The 23,516-nt window shown below is 42.4% G+C and overlaps 1 protein-coding gene across 11 annotated transcripts in view; it reads right to left on the bottom strand.

Annotated features, from left to right (window-relative positions):
- Positions 1-23,516, bottom strand: part of CARMIL1 (capping protein regulator and myosin 1 linker 1) — a 196,272-nt gene that overhangs the window by 131,466 nt on the left and 41,290 nt on the right. Inside the window, exon 1 of one of the 11 annotated variants that reach the window (XM_030011765.2) lies at positions 6,579-6,632. The exons of the other annotated variants lie outside the window; for them this stretch is intronic. Coding sequence (XP_029867625.1) covers positions 6,579-6,617 — 39 coding nt within the window. The 5' untranslated portion in view covers positions 6,618-6,632. Of the gene's footprint in view, positions 1-6,578; positions 6,633-23,516 lie in introns of those variants that run through there. 11 annotated transcript variants of the gene reach the window in all.

The raw sequence follows: 23,516 nt of genomic DNA, 5'->3' as shown, positions 1-23,516 counted from the left end.
GCAAAGCAAAAACACTACAGAAGTGACAAACGTCAAGGTAATTCAGTTTTGAGGTCTAACACATGAATTTTTCCTCTTCACTCAATTTCCAGCCTTTGCCACATTTTTGCTTCTGGAAGAATGCATTACCAGCCCAAAGACTACAACATCCCACACAAACCTGCATCGGTAAGGACAGTGATTTTTATTTATACTGTCTGAAGTTCCTACTTGCTGGCAACATGCATATACTCAAGAACTTGGAAGAAGAAAAATTGGGCTGAGGCTGACCAACCCCTTCAATTGTGGCTTTAGAAGATTTGTTCTATGTAGAAACAAGAAAGATTGCACTTATACATAGCAAGTTGAATGCTTCTGGAAAGCCTGGGCTGCTCTACTGCCTGCAAATGATAGCTGCTCTGCTTGTGCTCAGTAAGCCAACATGCTTGAGACATGCTGTGCTTCCTGACATGCAACTCATGCAAGCCATGTTTGACTCTGCCTGTGGAGTTCATTCATACCTAAAGTAGATGTGTCCATGACCTCCAGGTGGCCAGCATCCTCTTCACAGCCATGGTTTGATCTGGACCACCACAGGCCTGGAAATCCAGGAGAAATGCACCATGCACCATACCTTCAACATTTCACCCAGTTTGGTTTTTTTCCCCCCAAGCAGAAACGGATAACATGACCAGAGAAACCCAAATGTATATGGGTTGCAGAGACCAAGGATAGGGGTTCACAAAAGGGTTAATCTGTGCAAAGTCAAGCTGTCCTGATTTAAAAGCTGTGAACACCTTACACTTACTAGGGACTGAGCTCTCTCCCAAAGGCAAGTTTACCCTGGGCTAAATTTGTCACCTTTCATATGCCTACATTTCAATCCCAGTGCACTCAATTCTTACTTTATCAAATGCACAGCCTGCCCTTTTGTCTGCAGCTGCTTCAGTGCTATTTGCACCAGGTTTCTGCCTGGAGGTTCGCCCCTCTGCTCCTGTGCCCATAGCTTGAGAAGCTCGTAATTGGCAGATCTGGGACACTAAATAATTCTTACAGAAAAGACAGGAAGCTTCTGAAACCAACAAACAAGACAAAAGAACATCTCAGCCAGGGATATACGTGTGTGTAAGGAATGAAAAACAGTGATGACATGAAACTATGAAAATGTTTCTTTCCAGGTCACTTTCACCATGGAACATGTTTCCCTAAATCCACTCTTTATAACATACCCCTTTTCAGCAGCAAATGTATAGAGGGCTGTAGAACCACGCTTCCTTTAAAAAAGACAGTGCTGTTCTATTCCAGATTATTAGCTCAAAATACCATCTCTTGCACAATGCATATACTCCTGTGATTTATATGCTTAACTTAGTACACTGCTTTTGTAATGGAGCATTAATTCAAGCATTACTTTGTTTCATTGTAATAAACAAATGCAGAGAGACTACAAATACAAGGTAAACAACAGTTTCAAGGAAACAACAAAACCATACTGTTTTCTTTTGTGTTTAATTTGCTAATTCCTAGAGAAGAGAGAAATTTTTTTGAACTACAAACAAATGAGGCTTTCTGAAAACTATGAAGGAAAGGGTAAGACGTAAAAGCTAACGTCTTTTAAAAAAGAAAAAAATTTAAAAATAAAAAAGACAGTTAATGCTATCTCACCAGTCCATAGACCTGGTACATTTCTGGTATAGTGTCAAAAATCAATTTTCTTATCCAAATACAGTCAGCAAATCTATATAACACACACACAAAAAAGTCTGGAATTGAAAAGTCATCTCTGTCTTACCCTAGTTATTAAGTAAAGACGACGGGGGCGGGGGGCCCGGGGGCAATAGCTACACACAATTTCTTTAGTATCCCAAGAAGACAGCAAGCTTTACAAGTCACACAAATACATGGTGCCTTTTTTTCTAACCACATAGTCATGCAGAAATATTTGAAGGTGATCCACCAGCACTAGAAGCAGGATCCACCCCTACCTTCTTCCTTGTTTATGCGTATGAACTGCTCTCTTCCAAGATCTGACTACATCCACTAAACCATTGATAAGCAGCAGGAAATCTAAATCACTCAACCCAAGATAAAAATCTCCTAATTAAAGAAAGGGAATTAAATGCATACCCTCTAATAATACGTAAAACTGTTTACAGCACAAGGAGCACTGCATCAGCCGTGGCACTCCCATGTTCTAGGTCACACAAAGCCAGAAAAAGTGAGGGAAATCAATTACAAGTGCAAAGCCTCCATGCACGCGCCAAAATGCAGTCTTAGGATGCAGCTGCGTACCGCAGCTAATCCAGCGTAACCACAGGGCTATCCCCAAGAGGCTGAACTCACTCTCCCACCCCGATTCCATCGCGCTGCGTGGCACTTGCGATACCACGCAGCTGCTCAGGTCGCTCATCCAGGCAGGGAGCTAGCACATGCCTGCGCGCTCAATCAGTTCTCCAGCACCCGATGCAGGTGGGCACGGCCACGGCCACACCGCCGACCCGGCCAGGGGAGCGGTAACCTCTGCCAAAGGGGCAGGTGGCAAAAGGAAATGCAAACTTCCTAAAATTGCCACAGCTGGCTCAGCCAGAGCTTGCTGGCCATCTCATATAGGAAGGAGGGCCTTCCCTCAAAGCTGGACAAGTTCCACGATTTTAATTGTCACCCTTTTGCTTTTCAGCAGCAGGAGAAACTCTCCAAGAGAGAAGAGAATCCAAGCCTAACTTTTTCTTTAAAAAGGACCAGACATAAGATGGGTATTATGATTCTAGGAAAGAGAGGAAGAAGGGAAGGCAATGTAATTAAGCATCTAAACAAGCCAGTGATGCACCACAGCTGGATGACTTTGAGTCATTCTGTGATTTAGGTATACAGACAGCCCTGGCAGCCCTCTGCTCTGGTAATTACCACCTGGCAGTTTACTCCCAAGCATCCTACCAGACACAGACGCCTCATTTGGAGATGCCTCTACTGATAAACATGGCAAAGCTGCTCCACACTCAAAAGGGCAGCAGCACAGGCATAGCGGAGGTCCCTGAAGGAGAAACAGACACTGGAAGCTGGTAGGGCAGATCACTGGGGCACCAAGTAGCACAGTAACAAGCCCACGCACGAGGGTTCATGTATTTGTTTAACCACTAAACAATCAGTGCCATTTGGGCTGATTAACCTTAAATAAATTTAAACAAAAGAAAGTCACCTCTTCCTACAAGGTACTAAAGATGAAAATGATACATGCATTTGCACTCAACGTATCGGAAGCACCAGACCAAAATCCATCTCTCCTGACACTGTGCGAGCATGCAGCATCCATTCTTTAACAGCTAGCCACCTCTCCTCCTCACTTACCAGGGACCTCTTCAGACTATCCGTAGCCTGAGCTCTGAATTTCAGTTCAAGAGTTAACTTGCACGTAGAATCGAATACTTGTCCTGTCAGTCCTTGCCTGCCCTTGGGAAAAAGGAAGCAACTCAGACCAGACATGTTGCATAACTGCTCTTCAGCACAGTCAAAGAGCTTGAACAGTAATTGGAAGACTAATATCACTGCTTCAAATAGGTGCAAAAATACACAGTGAAAAGCCCATTAAGAGGGTAAATGAGGAGACAGACATTCAACTCCTCTCACTGTCAGGGCTTCTACACAGTTCAGAATTTAGTGGGGGATCCAAAGAAAATGTCCTCCCACATGTGTTGATGCTAATTCACAGAATTAAAAGCAAACTCAAGCAGACTGAAGCAAAGAAATGAATTGACTGTAAAATCAGCTCCCAGTTTGGGCAAATTAACCTGGTAGCATGCTTCGTTCAATGCCCTAACATATATAAAGCATGTCATTTTGGTCAAGTTGGCTGTAATTCTGGCACTCCTGCTATCCACAGATACACAAGTGGTTTCCAAAGAGCCCTTTCAGCTTCCATGTAGCTATCACATCAGCCAAGATAAGCACATTCATACTTAAGGCAGTAAGTAGAAGTAACCTTCTGAAAGGTTCATGCTAGTTTTTAAAAAAATAAACTGTAATCAGAACAAAAACTTACGCTTGGCTGTGCTCACACAAAGTTTGTTTTGCTTACATATTAAAAAGCAGGGGTCACCTACACAGTAACCTCCACAGCACCACGGAAGAAGACATTTTGTCTACTTAGAGGCTTTTTCCTCTTTTACTCTATCTAATACAAAGAGAAGTATAGATTAGCTAGTCAGCTGGTTAAATAGAAAGGAAAAAAACATGAAACCGTAAGACCTCATAGTCCTCTTACTTCTAAAGTAATCAGCAATTAAATAGAAGAAACTCAAATAAAGATATTTTTCAGGTTTTGGGTTTTTGGGGGGTTGGGTTTTTTTTTTTTTCCTGATAGAGATACATGTGTACAGGTATACAGGGGAGGGAGAAAATACACAAAAAGGGTACAGGGACATTTTTCCTCAGGACTTCTTTGATACTAAAGGAGCAGAAAACATTATCAAGATTTTCTTACAATATTCTTCACAGTACTGCAGGTAGCAATCCATTTGTCATGTATACTTAGCAACCCCTCGCAGATCACCAAAATAAAATTGCAGCAAACGTTCTTTCAGTGGAAGATAACATGCTTGGCTGCATAAAATCTTAAAACAGTATGTAATAGGGTATCTTAGGTTAGTCAAAGCATTTAACACTGCTGCAGCTATATTTATGTTTGCTTTCCAATGAGAGCAACATGACAACATACAGTACCTGTCCCAGAACTGTACGCAGTTATAAAGTTTCATTTTATAAAACAATTTTCCCTTTCGAGGTCCCAAATAAACGAAAGACACCCCAACAAACCAACTGACTCTTATCTTCAGAAAAACACTCGAATAAATCACAACCTAAAACTAGACATTTTAATACACAACATTCTCCAGGGTCTCTTTTTTATACATTCACAAAGCACCGCTTACAATTTTAATAAAAACAGCAAAGGTGGCTACAGCGTCACTGTTTGGAGCCTGCACATCTGGGCTGCACTCCAGCACACCCCTCTGAGCTCCCACGCTTAGCGCTGGGTCCTTGCCGGCTCCCGCTCGGCCCCGGCCCCGGCCCCGGCCCCGGCCCCGGCCCGGGGTGCTCGCAGCTCCCCAGCCCCTCTCCCAGGACCCTGTACCCGAGTCTTCTTCCTCCTGGAAGGCTGTGGCCGTACTAAATGGAGTGGCTAAGCAGCCTTCTCCAACCAATACTGAATCTTATCAGTAGAAAAAAAGAACTAGAGGAATATGGGCAAACACATACTGCAAACTTCGCTTACCTAAGTGACTATCAAACTCCTGTGCCAGAGACCCAGGAGAAACCCAATCTCCTTCATACTCTCTCAACAGCTTTTCCGAAACAAGGGCCCGAACTCTGTCAGAAAGGATTTTTTTAACTGTTCATAACCCTTTGGCTCACTGATCCATACTACTGCCAGACAGGTTTTGTAACCCCGCTGGAGCTCAGAGCAGACTTAACGGCTAAAAGCTCAGGAATTGTCTATTAACGACCCTTGAGAGGCTTCCAGAAAGTATTTTATTTCAGGCTATTGTTTTGCTACCTGCTTTTCCAACAGCCTGTCGTTATTACAGCACATTCACAGGGTAATACCTCAATAGGTAACTGAATGGCACAATACAAGGTAAGCAAACCTCCCAGCCGAATGAATAGGGCATTTTCTTAATTACAGAGCAGCTGCCCATCAAGACGTGCATTAAAAGACCCAACTCCAGAGCGTGCAATCATCAGAGAGCAGCCTTGTGTAAATACGCCAGAAATACAGAAATACCCTACCCACTATTGCCCTGAACAAACTATAGACACATAATATGAACGGTAATATACCTGATGAAGAGCAAAGATGGAAAACTGCACAGTCTTCATGGCTGGTTAATGAGATAAGCCATAGCCCAAGGCAACAGCCTCTACTAAACAGAGTAAGACCACATTACCAGCTTATTTTAACAATCTAGATTTTTTCCTGAGAGAGATAAATAACAACATACTAGCTGTGTTATCTAGGATGCTAAGCGTACATGAAATACATGAAATGAACAAGACAGGTAATTATATTACTACTCATTCTAACTCAAAGGAGTTAGAAATTCAGTAGTGAACATCCACCCAGGTAAATGAAATAGTTAAGGAAGAACTTCAGGAATTAATCCTACTCTGCTCTCTAGGCAGCTGTCAGACTGCAATGATGAGCAATTTATCTTCCATCTGCAACACTGTCAGCAGACAAGCGGAGTCCCTGGGAAAGTCAGCTGCAGTCCACACCCTTCACAATATCAAATCTATGCCTCCGAGGAAGCAGACACCAGGGAACTTAGTCATTTGCCCAGCTGGCCCATGAACCGTGAAATAGTTGCACTCCAGAGGCCAGGTAACTTCCATCCTTTTGCTTGTTTGATGCCTGCTGTCCCAAGCAAAGTAGAGCTGCCCCCCCCAGGGAGAAGTTACAAAGACATGCCACCTATCAGCTACACTCTTCCACCCCTGACTTTGAATCAGATGTGTGAATCCCCACACCTTTGCATCTAGATGCTATCAAAAATCAGAGAAACCCCCACACGTGGCAGCTTGGGAAGCTGAAATGCCCTACGCACCTTTGGTCTTGAGGGTAGCGAAGAGAGGCAGTCGCACATGTGCGGCCAGAATACCTATCCCAGAGCATAAGACTCCCTCCAGCATAGGAAGAAACAACTTCAGACCTGCAGGCCGGCAAGGCAGCTCGAATCAGTGACTGCCACTGCCAACTTCGCACAGGCTAACTCATGGCACAGATGCTGAGCTAGTCTGACGGAGAGGCCGGACGCCCCACAAGACCGTACAACGGAGAGCGCTGTTGACCCAGCTGAGGAGTCAAGTGGAAGCAACGGTGGCCTGCGTGTTTTGCAAATCCTAGTACATGCGCAACGGGAGAGCATGCTGAATCAGGCCAGGCCTCACCAGCTCATTGCACAATCCCATGTCTCATCTCTAATGAAATCACAACTATCAACAGTCTTATCTGTCTGTAACCAGCATCAAACTGTGAGAGCTCACAGTTCTTTGTCACCAATGACTCCAGAGGAGGTCAAACACACCAGCAGAATAAATCTTGTGAACCACTTGGTCATCTTTTATGAGTAATCCACGACAGCAAACCAGAGTCCGTCCCCACAAATAACTAACGGTGCATGAACTCCACGTGCTGTCCACAGAATCACTGTATCCAATTTACCTTCAGAAGCACTAACAACATGCTTTTCAGCCATGACTCACTGCCCAAAACATAAAAGAAATTGCTTTGTACCCTCAGGAACAACAAAACACTTCTAGTTGGTGGCCATGAGTCATGGCTATTTGAAGTTTTGTCTGAAACGAGGCATCTGCTAAAACTGAAAACAGGAATGGGCTTGTTTCAAAATTGTTTGCCTTGGGTCATGTAAGTATTAACTTCCAATTTTCAACAGCAACAATTACATTTGCTAAGCAAGGATATTAAACAAAGTGCCTCTCCGAACTATAAAATGTTATCGTCAGAATGTTTTGGCTCTTCACTTTTTGCCACTGTGCATTACGGAATGCAAAACTTATCTCAAAAACTTGATAACTTTTAGAAAAACTCACTCCTCAATAGGGCAGCAATAAAATCTCCTTCCTACAAAGAGAGCACCAGTATTCCAGGCAGCACTATCGCTCCATCTGGATGTGCTTCCAATGGTCCTACATTAAATACACATTTCAATTTTTTCATGCATTCATTTTTGCCAAACTGTCATGATTTCTCTCTCAGTTCTGTGGGAAAACTTTTAAACAGCAAATGAGATTTGCAATACCAAAGAGGATCAGGGGTGTCACTAAAAAGAACACAAAAAAAAAAAAAAAACCAAAACAAAACAAAAAAAACCCAAAGCAGTAATTTACTGCTGGACATGGTTTTTGCCCTTGTTTAGGCTCTTCATCCAGTATTAGAACTATTGCTGCTCATTGTTGTTGCACCTGGGGGGGGGGGGGGGGGGGCACAATGCTTGCTTTAATAAAGACATGTTACACTGAAAATTCATTAATGATTGTGGGTGTTTCCACTTAAAGTAATTCCCACTTGATTCCTATAGTCATTTCTCTCTCCACAAATCTAACATGTCATAAAGGTGGAACCATTAACAAACACATATTGACTGCTAAGAACTTGCCCATGATTTTACACAGCCCTTTTTACTTCTAAACCTGACTCCAACAGAGCTCTTGCCCACTCTGGGAAACCCATTTTAACAATGGAAATGTCACACTTATGCAGTGTGGGACCTTGCTGACTTCTGAGTTTACAGATACCATTATGGATACCAGCATTTCCCTTCCTTGCTCTGCTCTGAAAAGGCAGCTTCAGTTACTGACACAGCATACAGGTGGAGGACCTGAACTCCCTTCACTATGGCCCTAAGCAGCAAGCAGGAATGAGAAGAAAGCCGACAGAAAACAGTAAGACTGCAGAGAAGTAACTTCACCACATACTGTAAGAGGGGAGACAGGAAAAAGGGAAGAGCACAAATTATCCTGAGCAACGTTACAAAAGAGCCACCTACCAAACGAAATGCAAACAGTAATTGAAGTTTGCTCTGTATCTCATGGAGCATGGCTGTGGATTGTAAGCCAAAACCATCTTTCAAATAGAGACATGTCACCAGCTGTTTTACAGTGCTCAGACTATGCTCACAAAGCAGTTCTAGCTGCATGTAGCCAAATACCAACATTTCCCATTTCTAGACTTACATACTGCCACTTTCTACTTCTTATCTTCAGTCAGCGAGCACCACTGGCCATCCTCCAGCAATCCCGCAGCCACCAGGAACCTGGCTCACCGCGGCATTTTTTTTTTTTTTAATTGTTGACATATTTCATTTAAAAGGAAAAACATTTAGTTCCAGCAACGTTGAAAAAAATTGCACATGTGGAAAAGTAACAGCTGCAGGTATGAAGCTGAACAAAACCAGCCTGCAATGCACTGCAAAACAACTCCCCATCTCATGCTAATCAAGCAGGGCAAACATAATCGGCTCTGTGAAAACAACAGATTATTTCTGTGAATGATCCACCTGCAATAGCTTAACCAGATTCAGTAACCGTTCAGCCAGACACCTAGTCAGCCTTCTGCAATTCCTTTCACAGAGACAATTACTCATGAACACGTATGCATGTGTGCACACTCATGCACACACACAGTTACTCACGAACATGGTACCTCCAGAGCAGGGCACAGGGCCTCCTTATTTGTAGCCTCCACGCAAGCCACAGCGCGCGCTGCATGCTCCCTCTCTGGCTCCCGTCAATGACTTCAACGTAACCTGTTTCGCTTTCCAAGATGCCAGTTCAAGCGTATACCATACCAGCGTACATGAGCTTCCTGAACTGCTGGGGAGAGGCGGGGAATCAGCGTACAAAGGTCTCGTATAACTGCAACAGCCTGTTCTGTCTCAGAGCACTTGGAGAACAAAGCGGCAACACACTTCAAGTATACTCCAAATGCCCCTCTCCAGCATATACTCCTTTTTGTCATTTTGATTTGGATTAAAATGTACTTTTATGTCTTCTGAATACAGTACTTCGAATTATAACAAGCAGGATCAAAAGGATACCCCGTTAAGATGCCCTTTATGCTATGTAATAAGTATGAAATAGCAAAATGTAAGAATATTCGTATTTTCATAACCAGGTAAAAACAAGCACTGAGCTTCTATTGCAGAACAAACATGAAGTTAGCTCTTGTACAAAGCTTCACTGTTCATCATTCATAGTCTACTCTCGTCTTCCTAGTCTGGGAGTTTGTCATAGAAAAACTCAAAAAAATCACTGTGGATCTTCCTGCTTACTCAAAGCAAGGAAACCTCTGACAACTGCGTGAGCGCTAGCGCAGCTCTTGCTTTCTAGAAAATATGGTACACTTAGGAAGCTGAATAAAGCCTTCCCAGATGCTTTCATGTGAGACACAGCTTTTTCCACAGAACACCACCTCTCTCAGCAAGAAAGGCTGCCCAAGAAGCTGACTGCTTCTTTCTGTACTACACACACAGGGTCTGACAAGGAGCTGCTGATGCTATATGAAAGCATACGCAAGCTGAACTCTTCTCACACGTGCCTGCAACCCAGCAGATTTACCTGGAAGCTGCTTCCGTCTGTCAGCAGCGCCACGGTGATTTTTAAAAAAAGAAAACTTGACACCTGGCTCCACAAGATGGTAGTTTGGATAACGCCATCACAAAAAGTAGGACCTACTGTAAATACGCTAACAACACTAGCCAATTCATAATGAACAGGGCAGCATGGTACAGAACATCTTAGCCATTCAGACTCTGAAGCTGTAGTTTGGGCGTACCATCACAAAAAGCAGCACCTACTATAAATGTTAACAACTCTAACTATTTTGTAATGAAAACAGCACTATTTTGCAGGGGATCTTAGCCATCCTCAGTGTGGAATGCTGTCCAGGTATGCCAGTGTTCAGAAGGAGGTGAAATCCAGTAGCATTCACCTAACTTGAGTTCTGCCAGAACAGCCTAGACAGTTATTTTCTCCCGTGGATCACACTTGCTGAGGAGTTAATGCTGGCAGGTTGGAAAGGGATAGCAGTGAACAGCTGAGGGAGAAAGAGAGGGAAGGCTGAGCCATAGAACTTCTTGGCTGGGGTTTGCGGACAGAACCGCATCCTGGACTATGACCTCCTGCAGAACATGGGTGGCATCTGCTCTGGAGCACTTCAGACTAGACACAAGTATGCGGGCTTCTGTCTGCACAGAAAAACTCTTACAGCAGGAACACACTGTGAATAGACATGGTATTTCATTCTGCAATACTTGTGCAGACATGTTTTTAATGAAGGTATCCATCATCCTAAAAAAAGAATATGGAAATACCAACATCTGAGAACAAAGTAAGGTGGGAGAACAACCCAATACACACAACTATAATGAAAAAATATTAACTCTACAGCTAGCTTATAGGTCTTAGAGAAAGAAAATATAAATCATATTTTGCTTTTATACTTATATACTAAAAGCACTTGTTTAACTACAGTTCAGATAAGCACGTTTCCCCAATAAATCTAAGGCAGAAAATGTGACACCCAAGGCACAGAACATCATGGCCTCTCTTCTATATCCTCTTTTTGTACTCTCCCCTTTCCCTTTAATATCATCTCTGTACTTTGCATAACTAGAAAAAAAAACACAAATCTGCTGTCCCTCATCTTTAAGAGTACTTTTATGCAAATAAAATTATTCTATCAAGCTCTTCAGTGTACTAGGCACACAGAATTAAAACACACCCAGAATCAATCACAACTTTTTTAAATGTGCATTTTAAGCTTGTCTAGATCAGAACACACCATCAACAGCTATCTCTGCAGCATACTTCAAATGACAAAGAGAGAAAGATCGTCTTTATATGTCATGGTGCACAGATTTGCCACTTGTGATATTCACTGGGGTGAAGAGCAAGGGGGTTTCTGGTGCCCAGGCACCACCCTTTCAACTTGACATGCTTGGTAACATATCAGCCTCTTCAGGTGCTTTGAGTATGAAAAGCTGGAAAGACCCTAGATACATATCCTCACTTTTTCTAACCACTCTAAATTTAGCATCTTAGTGAAGTCGCTATTCCCTTCTTCCCCCTTCCCCAAGATAAAGGCAGCACTGAAAAGGAACACACAAAAAATCAACCAATCTGGCCCATGAAACATGAGCTACATTCACAAGACAAAAATAGAAAGCTTTCATCTTTCATTATCAGACACTGTACCGCACAGCACAGGAAGCTAAAGCTTGAGGCTATGGTAGGTTTCAAATACTCGAAATACGAGCAAGGCTTTCCTTTTCTGCTCTGTGAAAGGCTAAAAGAAGTTGGCTTGGCAATGACAAAAAACATTAGAGTCAAACAAGCCTCTCCAACAGCAATCTAAACAGAAGGGTCTAGGGGCAGGCAGTTGTTTAAGCAATAGCATCATCCCCACCGCACAAATTCTCCTGTTCAGAAGGACAGCCCTTGCCTCCTCACTTCTGCTGATTCTAAAACTCTACATTTTAAAATCTTAAATTCTAAAATTGTAAAGTTTAAGATTCAGTCCTAGCCCCCAGAGGAATTCAGGAGGAAAAAGGAAAACACCATTACTAGAGTTGATGCTTCCTGAGCTTCAAAAATCTACTTGCTTGAAGCCTTCCAGCCTCCCTCTGTAAACAGCAGCCTGAATCTGATGGGGTTTGTATCTGTTCTGTAGGGTTTGGGGAGGGCAGATGGAAGGCAAGGTGCGACTGGAGGAAAGGAGAAACGCGCTGTACTGCTTCTCTGTCAGGGTGTGTCAAGTTCTTCCCAAAGTCTCCTCAGCCTCCATCTTTACAGTCTCAACAACAGATTACATGGCCATCTGCTGAGCTTCAATTTTTTTTAATGTTTTTATTTTAAGAGAAGTCGTCAGTGAAAGAACCACCACGCAGAGTCACAACCCATCCTCAAATACACTTTTTCTGTGGTGGCTTTATCTTCTTAACTGTTCTTGCCCGCTCTGTAGTTCCCCAGTGAAACCAGAGATGAGCTGGGTTCACTCACCTCACTAGATGGGGAAATGCTGTTTATGAATCTGAATGAACTTATTAACACGCCATAAGCCATTTAAACTTACCAAAGTGAATCAGTCTGGCTCTTTCCATCATTCATTCACATCTAACCCACTCCTAGCTTTACTACACACATTCAGAGAGCATCTTTTGGGGTCTATCATCTGTTGGGAAATACCACATTTCATTACCCAGCCATGTGTTTCTGCCTCTTTCGTCCTTGCAAAAGCCTGAGAGGTAGCAGAGAAATTGCTTCTTTTTTTATTGACAGAGTTCAGCACAAGCACAACCCTCCTCCTGGGCAAAAGGACGAGGTGCCTGGAAGGGTTGCCTGTGGATGGTACATCGCTGAATGATGGGGCAAGCACTGGGAAGAGGAATTACTGCTGCTCCCATTCAGCGTGAACAAGCACAGAGAGCAGTGTAGAGGAGGAGCAGGAGAAATACTCCATTGGGGTGAAAAAAGAAATCAGGAAACAGTTTTAGACTTTTCCATGGCATCACTATCCTTACTTTTAAACAATGAAATGAAAATTTCACTTAGGCATCCCACAACACTTGTGCAGAGCATCCGACATCAACATGCCCTCCAGGTGACTTTCAACAGTCTCGAAATGGAATTAACTTTCTTATTTTACAGCCTGGGAAATTCAAGATGCCTATGAGGCAGAGAGCATGAAAACAGCAGCAAAACTCAAAGAGCTTAATCCACTTGAAACTAGAAAAACCTCAATAATTGCCATCTGTGGATTCTTAAAGAACTGGCAAATGAAATTGCAGGGCTAGGTGCAAGGACTGTAGTAAAACTATTAAGTATAGGGTGGTATATGATCTGAAAACATTCAATAAATGCAGTAACTAGTTTTTTTTTTAAAAGGCAGAGGAAGTGGCAAACAAAAACAAGTCATCTAGGCAACTACTGCTCATAAAAATCACCTCAGTAGAAACATATGGCATTGGAACACATTGTAAATGGAGGCATAATTAAAGAAAGAGGCTAAAGGAAAACAGAATAAAACACAACATCAGTTTGCCAGCACCAAAAAGAAAAATCTCATGAGACCAACGTGACATTCTTCCTCAATGTGGTATCTCATTTTCTAGATGAAGGAAGTATGTTAGCTCTAACACAGCTGAGTACCCTACAGCATGCACCAGTATTGCTTAGGTCACTGGAGCTGGGAGTTAAGAACTTTAAGGTGGGTAGGAAACTCGCTACAAGGGACAGAACAAGAGTTATACAAAGACCAGACACAAGTCAACATTTCACCTAGGACACCAAGACAAAAATCCTCAGCATTAAGTCTAAAGGCCTCACCAATAAACGGTCAAGAGGAGAGGCAACTACTTGCATGACAGGACACAGAAAGAGCTCGGTGTATTTGCATTCTGAGGAGACTGTAAGTGTCCCTCTTATTGATTCAGTAAACCTTGAAAAAGACAAGAACTACTTAAACTTACAATGATTTTTAACTGGCACAAGAACCGAGTATGGCTAAACTTGTGACAACATCTCAGTCAGAAATTGGAAGGTTCCTCACCACCAGGAAAGCAAGATATCAGATGGGTGCAGCAGAGGCAAGAACCGTAAAGATAGAGCTTGGTTAATATATGAGCACTATGATATGGGATGCCTGTAACAGCAGGAACTGGACTCAATGAACCAGTCTTCTCTTGCAAGGGTTTCTTTCATTCATCAATATTTTAACAGATTTTGATACAGGTGCCTCCTTCTGCTTCCACAAGAGCTTATTCAAATAGGCAGTCATAGAGTAAAGCTTGCCAGAGGACTTTAAGATTGCAGTTGCACTAACTTTTCAGTTAAATATTCCTACATTTTAACAATACCAGATGAGCTCCACTTTTTGGGAGGGGAAGGCGAGTTGCTTTGTTTGTTTTAAATCGTTGGTTGTTAAATTCTTGTGCAATCCTACTAGACACCTGGGACTCTGCAGGTCTGTAGGTGTAGCTAGCCGCAGCTCGACGCAGGTAGATCCAGCAGTGCATTCAGTTCTCACAGACTACCTCCTGAATCTACAGAATTCGTGTCAGATGCATATAAAAAGCAAACTTCTACATCCCAATTCATACAAGAGTGTTCCCACTAACGCATCTCATTGGGAAGATGGAGAAAGGTAGATGTAACGATGGGAAAAATATTTAATACAAGCCATGAAAAAACGGCTAGCAAAAAACACCCACCCACAAGCAACGGATCCAGAACAGCATGGTATGTAAGGGGGACAGAATTAGCTGCCAAGTTTGATGTGAGCAGAAACAGAAGATAATCAACAACACAAAAAAAACCCACAACAGTTGCTCAACTTAGAAAAAAGAATCAAAATATCCTTAAAATAAGTCAGTAAATCTGATCTTATTTCTTCTAGCAAGTTGCAGTAACATGAACAATAACATGCCCAAACTGGAAGTTATTGTTTACTTTATATAAATACTAAGCCTAGAACCCTACATTGAAATAATGTGTACTTTAAAAAGAAATGAATAATGTGTATTTATTTGTTCATTACTAATACTTAAAACAAAAACCCACTACACTGCTAGAGTCCTCTGCTGCAGAAAAAACTGCTGCCAGGAAACTTAGCATAATGAAATTAATACCTACAGATCCAAAATAGTTCGCATTCACTAACAGAGGAAGTAAAAAGGCAAGATGGTAAAGAACGGGAAAATCATGCTCATTTCATAAGTGCAAGTAGATTTCTATTTCTTATTAGTCCATCTCTTATTAGTCCTGCTAAAGAAAGTTTACTGTGCATTCTCAAATAGCACACAATTGCCAGATGTAAGTACTTCTGCATATGTAGAAATACTACAAAATTAGCCATAAGGCTAGGTATGTACTGCACTTCCCCCCATCCTGCTGCAATAATTGTAGTCTAGACTTTAAACCATTTTTGGCTGCATTTGGGATCTCACAGAGAAAGCTCTCTTTTCCATAGTCTATGATTTGCAGCACACCCCAAAAACTAAGAGGACAAAGGAAACTTACTCGCCATTCCCCAACTACTATCTACACCACTGTCAAGAGGCTTATAGTTTTCTACATTACTATATTTACGCCCATGTCCTTCATCTACTGAATGATTAGGGAACAAGCTACAAAGGGGCTGTGTTGTCTAACAGATCGGAGCCTCATGCAGACGTACAAGACCTCAGTCGGTTCAAGACCTTGCCAGTAAATCCAAGCAAGTCCCCTTACTTCAGAGTATCTTCTTCTCATAATCTTTCCTTACTTTCCCTATTTTAAAGCTTTTGAAAGGGATAGTGCCTTGGGCAATATGTAGTTATGTCTAGATGGCTTGAACAACAGCATATAGAAGAACCCGAACTAGGTCAGGGAGCAGCCCAGCTACAGTACTATGAAGCCACTATTTGCTGCTATCACCTCATCCTTTCTGTACTATACAGCTTCTAGTATCCAAGCTAGCGTGGTCTAGGCTTGCCCAAGAATCCCTACCCATTACATTGAATACTGTGGATAATTGCTTTTGGATTTCTAGACCCCATTATAATTAAAAAATAACAGAAGAACAGTTCATATTGAAGAATCTTGGGGTTTTCGGACCAGGACAGAATGGAGCTCAGTCAAACATCCTACTTACTCTTACCTACCCAGGAAATACCCAGGCAGTGTACGTGTGCTCTTCTTATTCCATTCAGCAATCCTGACTGCTGCCTCAGTTCATGACTCCTGCTCATCTGCTTTCAGGGACCCACAGCAGCCACAGGTCCTACTCGAGATCAAAACACAGCACAGCACAAACACATGGGGCAGTCTCCATTAAACCAGACACTTCCCACAGACAGGGCTCCTTCAATGTGCCAGCGTTAAAACATGGCAGAGATACTTTGAGACCACACATACTGGGAGGAACTGCTTTTATTGGTATGGAAGAAAGTTTAAAAGGCAGTTTGGATGTGTTTATTATATTTCTTTAAGTTTTCTTTGCCTTATTTCAACTTTAGATTTTTAAATGCAGTCCAAACATATGTCCGTCTTGAAATCGTTATTTAAAGAGCATACAACTCATAGCAGAACATGAGAATATACCATATATATGAAATCTAATTAAAAAGCAGAAACACTTGGTTTACATCCATATTACTCAATATCTCGTGGGTTTGGCCGATACCTTATTCAGCTGAAACATTGGGACATTTTGGAGAAATGCTGATTCTGCTGAAGGCTCAAAGCACCTGTCATATTCATAAAGGCTCCATTTCACAAATGGCATCCTATTCCTTAACATCTTTATCCTGAAGAACATTGAAGTCCCAATCAGGATCAGAGCCACATTGTGCTAAAACTGAGAAAAAGTATATTTAGATATCATCTATCCCCAGTGATCTTGCAAGAAGACATGCAGCATATGGCAGATGGAAAAACAAAAAAGGGGGAGGGGGAAGGACAGAGAAGAAGACTGACTGTTAAAAATACTTCAAATGAATACCTTACCGGAAAAGAAAAAAAAAAGGGGGGGGGCCACAAAAAACCCCCACACCAAAACACTTTCTCATGAGCTCAGCATTTCATGGAAACATGTAGAGGCATATAGGCATTTTAAACTAAGACAACATTGACATTTCTCTGTCAATTGTTTTGCCCTCTATCTCTTTATTCACAAGAGTAGACATGTGCCTTAGTTCTATTTAGTACCTTAAACTATTAATTTGAAAAAAAAAGTTTCACACTATTATTGATATTCAACATTTCAATGTGTCGTCGTCGCACCCCCCCCCCCCCCCCGAAATAGTATTTCAGAATTCTCATTTTAGGAATACTTCCCAAAATATTGCTGGTTTGTTTTGGTTTTTTTTTTTATTTCAGATAAGAAAACATTAATTTCCTGTTGCAATGCTAGAACTTCCAAAAGAACAAAGTATGAATAAAATGCAATATTATCACAAGACAATAGTTCCTACTGCAACCTAGCGACCTTTTATAGGCAACTGAGAATTTCCATGAGCTCACTTCAGGCAGAGTTGTGAAGGGATGTTAACCTACCTTTCACCATTTTACTGCCAAGTCTCATAATATCTAATGTTTTTTGTAAATCCCACATCCCGATGTCAGTATTGGAGTAATATCAGAGCCCATTTTATTCTCCAAAACCACCTGAGCACGGACCTCGGGCTTGCAAAGAAAAACTTAGATATGCTACCAAAGTTCACACTAAAAGCTACAAAATCAGAACAAATAAAACCAAGCCACTGCTTTAAGAAAAACCACAAGCATCACAAACTTTTCAACTCAAAACCCAGAAAAAAGTCAAGTGAAAGAACAGAATTCAGGAGGTCCTGCTGCACAGGTTTGAAATGTTTACTTTTCTTTAGTGGGAGAAAAAAGGCTCCTAGCACAGCTCCATCTACTCTGCCAAGGGACACGGCGAAAAGAGCGGCGAAAACGTGCCGTTTTCGCAACGTCCTCTACCATCACTTGATAGTAACAACCAGCCCTTGGCAGGCTGTTTTAGAGCACAGTCCAGTACAGAACCACCCAAGTGGCGCACAAAAGCATTTAGCGCAGGTCGTGGCAGTTGCCTCCTGGCCTGCCGCAGACCCCATGCCTGGCAACTAAGGTGGCTTCTCAAGGAGTAGGTCGATCCACACAGAATTCTTCCCTGTCAGGATTCAAGTCTTGAGATAACCCAGATGTCACTGCACCAGCCCGCAGCCTTGGTGCATGTAAAGCAGGGGGAAGGTGGACAAGGAGTCCAATCAGTGGAGAAGCGGCAGGGAGGCTCCTTGAAGCGAGAGCAAGGGCGGCGGCAGCAAGCATGGCCGTGGAGAGCCTTCACACCCATTTCAGGCACTGGCTGGGATTAACATCTGGTCTGACACGAGTTGCTTGTAGCACGGCCCCATCTATCAACGCTGATGGGTCACAAACTGTCAGCGGGGCTAGGAAACGAAACGAGAACCTCTGGCATCTAGTGCTTATCCGTCAGCTGGCACCTGTGGGAGAAGGAACATGGCGGCGGCCTCCCATTACTCCATGCAAACCGTAAACCACGTGCAGCTACCCAAGGAAGTAAACGCAAAACTCAGGCCAAGCACGCAGGCCGTGACGGGCGGTGAGGCTGTAGAGGCGTGGGGGCTGCTGCGTAACTGCAGGCTGTGGAAGAAGCGAGGCAGTGAGGGCTGCTGAGGCCCCTGCCCTTCGCTCAGCTGGGCCAGGCCAGGCACCCGGGCAGCTCGTCCTGGGGCTGCCCCGGAGGAGGGGGCAAGGGCCTACCGCTATGTCCTGGCGGCAGATTACCCTTGGGCGCTTCTGCCTCCCACTCCGCCCCAGCGGGGCGGGCAGGACTTTACGTGTTTCTTTTTGACTGAAGCCATGCTCGATTTTTCAGAAAGCTGGTGATTACCGCCCCTCGGCAGACCAGCCCGCAGCGGCCCCGGTGGCAGGCCAGAGGCCATGTCCTGCTCACGAAGCAATGCCACCGTCCCCCCAGAAACGATGGGGCGCGTGAGCTCGGGTAATGGCTGCCCTCCCCACCCACCCCTGCACACCCCGAGGGGCCGCTGCCAGGAACCACGGCCGGCCGCCGCAGGGCCCTCTTCAAGCAACGGATGTCATTCACCCACAGAGAAATTACCTCCCGGGGGGGGGGACTGCAGACACAGGTGTCAACGGGTGTACGGGAGCAAGCAGCAGAACTTACTTCTGAATTTTCTCTCGCTTTTTCGGCCTTCCCAACGCCTGTCTGATAGGTCTTTTTGGATACACGCAATGACTACTCGGGACCGGCGTGCCTGGGTGCCCACCCTCCCCTTGTTGTTTATCTACGTCTCACTCCGGCACTCATTCAGCAAGCTGTTACACTAAGCATAAAAACAAGCAAATTATACAGTAGATAAAATGCCAAGCGTCTCTTGCACTGCCAGCTCCATTTGAAAAAAAAAAAAAAAAAAAAAAGTGATGAAGTCTGCATGCATATAATCACAATAATTAGACACTTGTAACCAGCTGAATATCAGCATGCGTGCTGAAATTAAAATAGCACAGTTTGAAAAATGTAAGAGGGCAGGATCTGTGCAGTCCTATCCTGCAGAGGAGGGAAGGAATATTTTTTAGCTAATTCAGCTCTACTCAAAGAAAGCCCTATAGTGTTGGCTTTACCATCTATCACTCACTAGAGAAGAGCTGTTGAGTTTGTTGTACATCAGCACTCTCATCATAAACATTTTCTAACTCAAGGAATTTAAAACTTGACTGTGGGCGGTCAGGCCTACATTTGGACAATTTAATAACGCTGTGTAGTTTGGGTTTGGTGAGGGGTTTTTTGACTCTTCCGTTAGCATTAAAAATACCTCCTTTCTTAGCACACTGTTCTTCCCTCTCCATATTGTGTAGCCACTCACTGAAAAAGCCACGTCACAAAGTCTTTGTGAGTTTAAATAAGGATGAAAAGCCTTTTAGCTGGTTAGTGGTTTTGTTTAAGAGTTGTCAGAATTAATACGTCAACAAATCCATAAATCCAGCACAGAATCAATCTTCAATATTAGCACTTGTCACATAAGTTAATCCCTTTAAAACCAACCTGCTCATCCCGGAGATGCTATTGCTAACTTCAAACACCAAAGGAACCCCCAATCAAAGGATTCAATAAAGTTCAAAATTGTCAAACCACCCTTCTCCCTGTTTCAAAGTCTCCATCTTTTATTGTATTTTAAAACTGTATGTCTCTCTTAACTCTTCCCTTTTCCCCGCTAAAGCAATGACTTTACAATTTCAAGAATATTGCTTACTTTCTGGAAAGACAAGATAGTAGAGGAAAATGTCTTCTATTTAGGACAATGCAGTCACTAATTTCTCTGGACACGTCGGCCAAGTTTTCCTGCAGTAAGAACTAGGAATAAAGTTAAAAGTACTCTTTATTCATGTTTTTTAATACAAAAGAATTGCTTTTTTACTTTTTGTTTTCACACATTATTTTTTGCAACTCAGAATGTCTTGAACCTACAACATTCTAAATCCACACATTATGGACGTGATTAATTTTACACAACCTGTACTGAGCCCACTTCTCTCCTTCATTCACTGAAGATTTTGCAAGATGGCTGTTTGAAACAATTTCTTTCTTATTTAATTCTGTAGTAGTGAATCAGTAAACAGGAACAGAATAACCAGAGAGAGATTGGGGGGGATAATTTTATTTTGGAACTGTGTATTTCAAGCTGGCATACTTCACTGGGTAAACATATTACAAATTGTTACGTGAATTAAATCTCCAGGAAGCAGACTGAATAAATGCAGGATTTCTGTCACATGAGTACTACTGGATTTAAGAGTAATAAGATATGATTAGCATTACCATAGCTGTTCTTGCTCTACTGTAATCAACTCAAGTACATAGTTGGTGTTACAAGAAACAAAAAGCTACCATGAGAATAAAAGAAGCATGACTTTTTTAGAACGTATCTAATTAGTGCCTTGTTTGATGAAGCAAAATGAAAATTATTACTCATGGCAGATATTATTCATTTTATCCTCTGATGGCTTTTCTCCATACTCCGCTAAACTTCAGCATTGCTAAGAAAGAGATAAAACTTAAAAGCTCTTCACCTGTTATTAGATCACTTTGCAACATGTTTGGGGGGGGTGACAGCGTGGCTTCCCACAAGCATCTACCATTAAAATTTCTAACAAAAAAGAGTGTCTTCTCCTAAGGTCTTTAAAAGAAACTTTTCCCAAAGACAAAGTCAACATCCAAAATTTTATCTTGGAAAGTTCTTGATACAGATCTCGTTTAGATACTGGTTTACATTCTTTTTATAACAGTCATTTACTTCATATTTTATCACACTGATTGTTTCAATGAGAAATTTTGAACAAGCAGGTTATAAGACAAGATTCTCTCCTGTCATGTAAAAAGAGTACTTCCATGTACAGAGATGAGACTTCAACCTGAAATACTCAAAATACAATTGCAGACATTAATCTTTGTTAAGGATTATTTAATAAATCCTGAAGGTCTTCTGTTTGCTGAAAAACTAGCAGTACAGAAAAGAATTCCCCAGTTAAGAAACTGGACAATACTGAAATCATACTCGGTACCTAACATATTTGCAAACAAAAAGGCCTACAACTTTTCTTGTCAGAATTCACATAACACTTCAAAAGGCTCGGTCACTGGAAAAGACACATGCAGGAGACACACCTGCGCAAGAGTTCTTAGCCAATTCACTGACAATTAAAGGCAACTGCTTTTGAATGTGAAGAGGTTAATAAAACAGCTGTTTACAGCCTTAATCCTTGGCCAGCTAAGATTTGGGTGAACATGGCCATGTACCTCATGAACAGCTGCTCTACTGAAGGATGCAAGATCCAGTGCCTCACGGCACGTGTCACGGCCAGGATAAAGCCGTTATGGACTACCTTCACCTTTCCTGCCCTGCAGCAGTTCTCTGGCAAGCTGTCATTCCTGCTGCGCGCCTCTCCGTAAGACAGTAGCTCCCATCAAGGTTTCTGACAGCAGAGCACAACTTTCCTTCTTCGTACAGCGTGTTTACACGATGAGATATTAACACATCAGGGAAAAAACAGTGCAAAGCCAATGACTACACACATGCAGCAAACAAGAAAAACTTCATGCTATCAAAGCAGCTACATGACACACAGGCATTTAGGGTGTAACAGAGCTCTATCAGGCCTAATGTTGCACACATCCAGCACATGGGATAAGGATGAATGTCACAGATGCTGTAAGTTTGTGAACAGCTTCAGTGCCCCTGTGAAACTGCTCCAGACACAAATGTTCAAAAGAAACCATTTGACTACAAAACATCCATCAGCATAGCCCAGGCTGGGACAGTTCTTCCCTTCCCGAGAGTTTCTTTTCCAGGCTTGCCAAAAGTCACCCAGAACTGTCTGACCTCTGCCAGACTGTAACACTAACAGGCAAAGTCCTCTGGAGTTTGTCTCTTTAGAAGTTATCTGGAGAAACCTCAGGATGCCCACTTTTCTCTGGGTTTACGTTGTGCCTCAGAAACAGTTCCACTGAGACAAAGCAGCTTTGTGTAAATTCACAGCTCTGAAAACCACCAATATCCTCTGATATACAGCCAGAAAGAAAACCTCTGGCTATATACTGTTTTTCATCACCATCAAAAGCCCAGAGTAGAGGGCAACACGCTTCAGCAGATTTTAGACAGTATTTGATGTTTCCTAGTGTCAAGCACTCCATGGAGGAACCCCACTGCAGGATCACCCAAAACACCTTTCCTGTCCATGCAGAAGTAATTAAACAGACAAGTCCAAATGGCTTCTATCGCTTCAGAGAACAAATGGTTTCTTTCCAACCTTCTTTCTTGCCCAGGAAAAAGTTTGCTCTGACAAATTATTAACTAGGACTTAAGACTGGTAATGTTCAGATATTAACTGCACAGAAAACAAAAATGACCCCAAACAAATATTACTTACAAAGACATCAAGAATAAACCTAAAACAATTCATACAGCCCAATTAAATCTCTAGTCACACAGATTCTTTTCAATTAAAAAAAAAAAAACCACCCAAAAACACGCCCCCCCCCCAAAACAACTCAATATTCTTTAGCTCTTGACTGAGAAGTCCCTTGAACACATAACCCTATGCTGAAGTATAGGTACTACTTGAATAGCTGGATTTTGGCATGTGCTAACCGACTTTGCTGAAATACTGCCCAGATAACTTATAAAATTTTTATACTGTATTATATAAACAACTGTCTGGCATAAAAGTCATGTACTTCATTAGACACACAGGCTTCCTATGTTTAGACCTAAAAGAGATATCTGCATCTATTTAAGAAACACTAGGATACATTTAACTTGCCACTGATTTACAAGGTCTGCAAGTTATTTGCACCCCAGGAGGTCACATACTTTTAGTCAGAGGTTTAAGGAAAAGAAACAAGGAGGGATATGTAGCACAACGTAAATCATGTAAACTTG

Source organism: Aquila chrysaetos, chromosome 4 (genome assembly GCF_900496995.4).
Source record: "Aquila chrysaetos chrysaetos chromosome 4, bAquChr1.4, whole genome shotgun sequence".
Taxonomy (NCBI): domain Eukaryota; kingdom Metazoa; phylum Chordata; class Aves; order Accipitriformes; family Accipitridae; genus Aquila; species Aquila chrysaetos.
The sequence above is the reverse complement of the archived record's forward strand: the minus strand, read 5'-3'. Positions and strand labels throughout refer to the sequence as shown.